General features: G+C 49.2%; 1 protein-coding gene across 1 annotated transcript; it reads right to left on the bottom strand.

The window, feature by feature from the left end:
• Positions 1-251: 251 nt before the first annotated feature.
• PCDH20 (protocadherin 20) lies at positions 252-5,557 on the bottom strand. The gene is made up of 2 exons (XM_058849462.1): positions 5,420-5,557; positions 252-4,303 (listed from the first exon to the last, which is right to left on the bottom strand). The coding sequence occupies exons 1-2, from the start codon at positions 5,468-5,470 to the stop codon at positions 1,607-1,609; spliced, it is 2,748 nt and encodes a 915-aa protein (XP_058705445.1). The 5' UTR covers positions 5,471-5,557; the 3' UTR covers positions 252-1,606.
• Positions 5,558-6,154: the final 597 nt, after the last annotated feature.

The following is a 6,154-nucleotide window of genomic DNA, read 5'->3' as shown; positions in this document are numbered from 1 at the left end:
AGATGCCTCACCACTTACATCAGCTGACATACAGCTGGTAATTTCAAGAAGCACAGCATAAACTATCATTAATGATTTTGAAGTGTACTAATTTGTGAAATATTATGATATGTCACATAAGATAGTCAGTACCTAAGAACTTGTGAAAAATGCATTTCTAATAACCAAAATAATATTTAGTTTAATAATTAAAATTCTAGGAGAGAGAGAGTAAGTATTATGAAAATATATAGCTTTAATTTGCAGACATATAAACACTTTTGGTACATTACAGACATATGATGCGAGAAATCAAAATAATAACTTTTAAGCATAACACTAATTTATCTTTTCACACAGAGAAATTTGATGCAATCATCATACAAAAGATAGTTCTCAGCTCTTAAAATGAAGTGAAAGTAATACATCACTGATAAAATTGCTGCTTTGTTGCAGAGGATACAGCAAAGAATAAATTATCAAGAAAATATGTCACCAGTCTTACAAGTTAGATTTTGGATCTAATCCAAAATCAAAGCCAATGAAAAGGAGCCAGGAATGGTCGCCAAAAGTCAGAAACAAGATCTTTCACATGAAATACCAATCCAGAAAGGAGCAACAGTCAGAATAAAAAAAGTCCTACGATTCCTTAGAATGTGATTTTTGTTTTCATCTGGCAGATCAGATCCAGAAGTAACACGTAACAAAAATCTACTGCACAACCAAACTGATGGAGCACTACTGACAGATTGCTCAAAGTACAAAAAAAATACCACCACTTTGGTGACAACTAAGGATTTAGAGATTCCCTTGCTTCCTTGCATCTGGCATATTTATGAGGATGAGGATGGGGTTCTGTCATTATTTGCTTTAGGAAATATTAAATATAATTTTTCCATAAAAATGACAAGCAGATTGCTGAAGCAAATAATGAGAGTGGAATCTGGAAAAAAATGAATGATATGTCACAGCAGTCCAGATTCTCATTACAATATCTTGCATTCTTGCTCAACAGGAATTGCACTTCTTGTTAATGCCTCTTCTATCCTACTGTATAAGCTTTACTTGTGAGGTAATAAAACATTCTCGTTTTCATTACTAGTGCATTTTAACATATTTATTCTTTTTATTATACATACATTTGGACAGACATTTCTTTTTTTTTTTTTTTTTAGTGGTTAAATGTCTGTATGCCAATAGGTATTTTATATTAAAATCAATATATTTAAAATATATTCTGTTTATCTCATGGACAGCACCTCGAACAGTTCCCTGCTCAGGAGCATCTGATGCCCTCTCGTGGTTAAAAAGACTTTTAAAACTTGAGTTTAAAAGAATCATCTTACCTTCACCCTTTTTATGTTCACTGACCTTATTGATTTATGAATGCTGGAAATGATGTCCATGTTTTTATATTCAGGGTGCTAGCTGTTAGTTACTAACATTTCATAAAAAAGCTGTACACTGAAATTGAATTTAAAAAACTGTAAACAGCTATTTACAATTATAATATTATTAAGTTATAAATTAGCAGTCCTTCATTGCAACCTCTGTAATACAACCTACAGCTAGGTGTTTTAGTGTCGTCCGGGGTTTTTCTGATGTTGGACTTATACACAAAGAAACATCAAATGTTAGAAATCTCCATTGGTTTCTTCTCCAACATGTGCAGGTTAATTCTTCCATTCAATGGGATTTGTACTTCCAAGTTTTCATCTGCTCTGTGATGCTTTTTCCCTTTTCTTAGACAAATGTAAATTCCCATCCCTGTTACTAAAGCAATTGAACCCAAGCTTATTATTGAAAGAGCTACCAAGGTAGGCATGCAGGATGCTGACTCCATTTTTTTGTGTGCAGGTTCTATGGATATTTGTGGCTGCTTTTCTTCTACGCTGATATCAGGCTCCTTCCTTAACAAACTTTCGATGTAGCTCTCATTGCTGACGGTATCATTGACAAAAAGGTTTACCATGACAGTGGAATGGAGAGGTTCTGGGTAGCCGTGATCACTAACTTTTACAAGCAGCCGATAGAGGCCATAGTCATTTTGCATCAGTGACTCTTCCAAGGTGATATTACCAGTTTTGGGGTCAATCCTAAATGACTCAGGTCGAGGGCCTCTTCTTCCTATGATACTGTAAGCTATGACTGCATTCATGCCAGTGTCCTTATCGACAGCATAGACCTCGGTGATGGGAGAGCCAGGAAGGGTAGAAGGAAGGACTAACAAGTAAGACATATTAGATTGAGGAAACAAGACCAAAGGAGGGTTGTCATTTATGTCCAGAAGAAGGATAGTTATTTTTGCTGTAGAAGACAGGGCAGGATCACCGCCATCAACTGCTTCAATCCACAGCACGTAGGAGCTTTGCTGCTCCCTGTCCAGGGAGACTTTAGCTCTCAAAACTCCTTTTCCAGTATCTATAACAAAAATATCACTTCCATTCAGAACTGAAAGGGCAACCCATCCATTTTGCCCTGCATCAGCATCTGTGACACTTATAACTCCAATTTCACCAAAACCTGGAAAATTTTCTGGCACAAAAAAGCTGAAATCCTTATTGATAAATCTTGGACTGTTATCATTTTTATCCAATACAGTGATGGTGACAGTTGCTATTGATTCTCTTGGAGGGAATCCAGAATCTACTGCTTTGACAGTGTATCTGTATTTCTCTTTTTCTTCTCTGTCTAGCTGGGTGGAAACTGTAAGAACTCCTGTGGTTTTATCTAAAGCAAAATAGGAAGGGGCATCAGGACCTAAGAAATAGGACACTTGCCCTCTTTCTCCGCTGTCAGCATCAGTAGCATGCAGTTTGGTCAAAAAAGCATTCGGAACATTGTTTTCCTCAATGGACAACTCTATCAGCTGTTCAGAGAAAACTGGTGAATTGTCATTGTCATCCAGAACCTGCACTTTGACAACTTTCCTGACGTGAAATCCTTCTGAGTTCCATGCAACTACGGAGATTTCATACAGCTGCTGTGTCTCAAAGTCCAAAGGCTTTGTGGTCTCCAGCAGGTATTCATTGTTGTATGGCTTGTACGGTGAAAGCCTGAAAGGCCCATCACCCTCCAAATAGCAACTGACTTTGTATTTTTCATCGGGGTCTTTTATGGTAAAAAATGCTACAGGTGTGTTGATAGGCTCAAGTTCCTTTAAGTAGACCACCCCTTCCACTTCATTAGCTATGAAACGAGGAACAACTTCAGGTGGCCTCATCATGACTTTGATGATGGTCACCAGCACCGTGATCACGGCAGGAATACAGCCAGGACCGTTGCCCAGTATGATCAGCCTGTGTAGCCTTGGAGTGTCCCCATCAACTTTAGCAGAGAGCGTGATTGCTCCTGTGCTTTCATTCAGATGGAACAAATCTCTGGATGGCTGGGGGACCTTCTGGCTGTAGGAATAGGTGATCTGGGCATTGGATCCAAGGTCGATGTCCACTGCATGGACAGTAGCCACATGTGTCCCTAGGCTGGAATTCCCATAAAGGGTGACGTTGAGCTGCGAGTCGTTGAACTGGGGACAGTTGTCATTGATGTCGCTGATGCCAATAGTGAGGGTGGCACTGCCCACGAGTGGAGGAGTCCCCCCATCCTCAGCGATAATGACTGTGACATACTCGTCCTGTGTCTCCCTATCCAGTGCCCCCATAACAATCAGGTAGGGAGTCCTCTCCCCGTTCTCGTTCTCCTCCACATCCAGGGTGAAGACACCGTAGTTATCTCGCAGGCGGTAGGTCTGGACACCGTTGGTGCCCATGTCGGGGTCCAGGGCAGGGTGCTCGATTGCCAGGCGGGTGTTCACAGGTGCATTCTCAGGCACCGAGAGACGGATGTGGGGCACAGGAAAGCGGGGAGCATTGTCGTTGACATCACGGATAGCAATTTTTACCTTCACCAGGCGAAAGTACTCCTGTGGCAGTACCAGCACATCCAGCAGCAGTAGGCATGACTCTGGTGAGGGGGAGGAAGAGGAGACAGCAGCTGATCCCCCGAAGATGGTGGCCCCACTGCTTTCCACGCACAGAGCCTCCCGGTCTATCTCCACAGCTGAGGTGTGCAGCTCTCCAGAGCGGTTGTCCAGCTGCACATACTGTCCCCCCAGGCCATGGGAGGCCAGGGTGAAGGAGAGTGGGGGCTGCAGAGATGCAGGGTGCTGGCCAGCAGCCATTGGGAGCTGCAGGTCACGGGCCAGGCTGCCGATGAGCACCCCAGCAGGCAGCCCCTCGTTGAGGCTGTAGAAGAGCTCAGTGGCGCGGCTGTAACTGGCAAAGCAGTTGAAAGGCCCAACGAAGAGCAGGAAGAGGAGCAAGTGCTGAGAAGAGAGAGGCATAGGGTTGTGAGGAAGGGCTGGCACCTCCCCCCACCCCCTACCTCCCCCCACTTCCACTTCGAGCAGGGAGTGCTGCATCTGCAACATGAAGCCATCCTCCCTCTCCCCACCATCCTCCCAGTACAGCAGCTAGTTCCAGGGCATAGGCATCTGTACCCTCCAGGCAACACCAGCTGCATCCCCCACAGCAAATACGCAGTGCCAGGATGGCCCGGGGGCACCGTGCCTCCCCCCGCGCCCCAGCAGCACTTGTGTCCGAGGTGCCATTTTCCCTCTTGCCCCCGCCCCAGGCTCGCCCCCGTCTCATAAGCGGCACCTTTCCTCCCAACCACAGGCGCATCCCAAACAGGGGCATCCCCTTGCACGTCCCCAAACATTTGCTCGCCCCACTCCCCTTCCACAGCAGCAATGCGAAACGCGTCCCTCGCTGCCCCGACCCCCAGCCCCGTCCCGAAAGCTGTTTTTCCCGCATGTTCACGGGTCCCGCCGTGCAGCGGGGACAGCTCTGCGCAGCCCGCGGGGGTCCCGGCGGAGGCGCCGCGCTCCGGGCGGGTCCCTGCCTCCCGCGGCCGCGGATCCGGCGGCTCCAGCCCCACCGTCACGGGTCCCCGGCCAGCGCCGCGCCACCCCGCAGGGTCCCTCTGCTGCCGGCGGACAAGGCGAGCTGCGCAGAGGAGCCGCGGAGCGGAGGGACTGACTGCGCGGGGCAAGTTGCCCGCGCTGGCGAGCGCGTCGCCCACTACACGCAGATGGAAAGGAGCTCCCCGAAAGTAACTTCAGGCATCGTATCCACGGAGGAAATTTTTCCTCCTTCCCTTCTTTTTAATCACCCGTTCGCTTTTCCGCGGCTCTCTGCCACAGCCCGCGCCGGCAGCAGCAACAAATATAAACTTTTCGCGGCTGCCTTGATATTTGGGGATAAAAAGACCCAACAAACATATCCACGTATACACGGTCTGGTTTGTTAGTTAGTTGTTTTTTGTTGGGGTTTTTTTGTGCTTTTTTTGCCAATTTGTTGCCAATTTCGCTGCTGCGTGCGAAGTCGGGCTCGGGTGGCCGGACGCGGCGCGTCCCCCCCTCCCGCCGCCCGGCCCTCACCTGCAGGCTGCCGCGGGCGCTGGAGCTGCCGCGACCGCCCGGGGGCCCCATGCCCGGCCACCGCTGCCGCCGCCGGCTGCGCCCCGGCAGCCCGCCCGCTCCGCCGCCCGCCCGGCGCTTCTCCTCCCCGCGGCTGCCCATTCCCCCGCCGCCGCCGCCGCCGCCGCCGCCGCGCTGGGCTGGGCTGGGATGTGCGCGCCGCCCAGGACACTCCCCCTCCGCCGCCGCGGGAAGGGCCGGAGCCGGGGAGCAGTCACGGGCTCGGCTGGGAGGGGGGCGGGCGAGACGCGGGGGCGCGTCCGCGGAGGCTGCGGCAGCGCCGCGGGCAGCGGGCAGGGAGCGAAGCGGGCAGCAGGCAGGGAGCAAAGCGGCGCTGTGCTTAGCCCAGCGGCGCGGCCACAGCGGAGAGCGGGGATATTGGGAGTGTGTGTGATCGCCCGGGCAGCGCTGGGACCAGAGAAAGAAGGTAGTCCCGTGTGGAAACTAAGGCGGGAAAAAAAGATAATAAAAAATAAAATAAACTCGTCTTCTTCTTCGTTTGGGGAAGGATGGAGAGCGACTTTTTACTAGGGCCGATAGTCATCGGACAAGGGGAGCAGTTTTTAACTAAAGGAGGACAGATTTAAATTAAATGCTAAGGAAGAAATTCTTTACTCCGAGGGTGGTGAGGCACTGGAACAAGTTGCCCAGAGGAGCTGTGGGTGCCCCATCCCTGGAAGTGTTCCAGGCCAGATT

This window comes from Poecile atricapillus, chromosome 1, assembly GCF_030490865.1.
Source record: "Poecile atricapillus isolate bPoeAtr1 chromosome 1, bPoeAtr1.hap1, whole genome shotgun sequence".
Lineage (NCBI taxonomy): Eukaryota > Metazoa > Chordata > Aves > Passeriformes > Paridae > Poecile > Poecile atricapillus.
The sequence above is the reverse complement of the archived record's forward strand: the minus strand, read 5'-3'. Positions and strand labels throughout refer to the sequence as shown.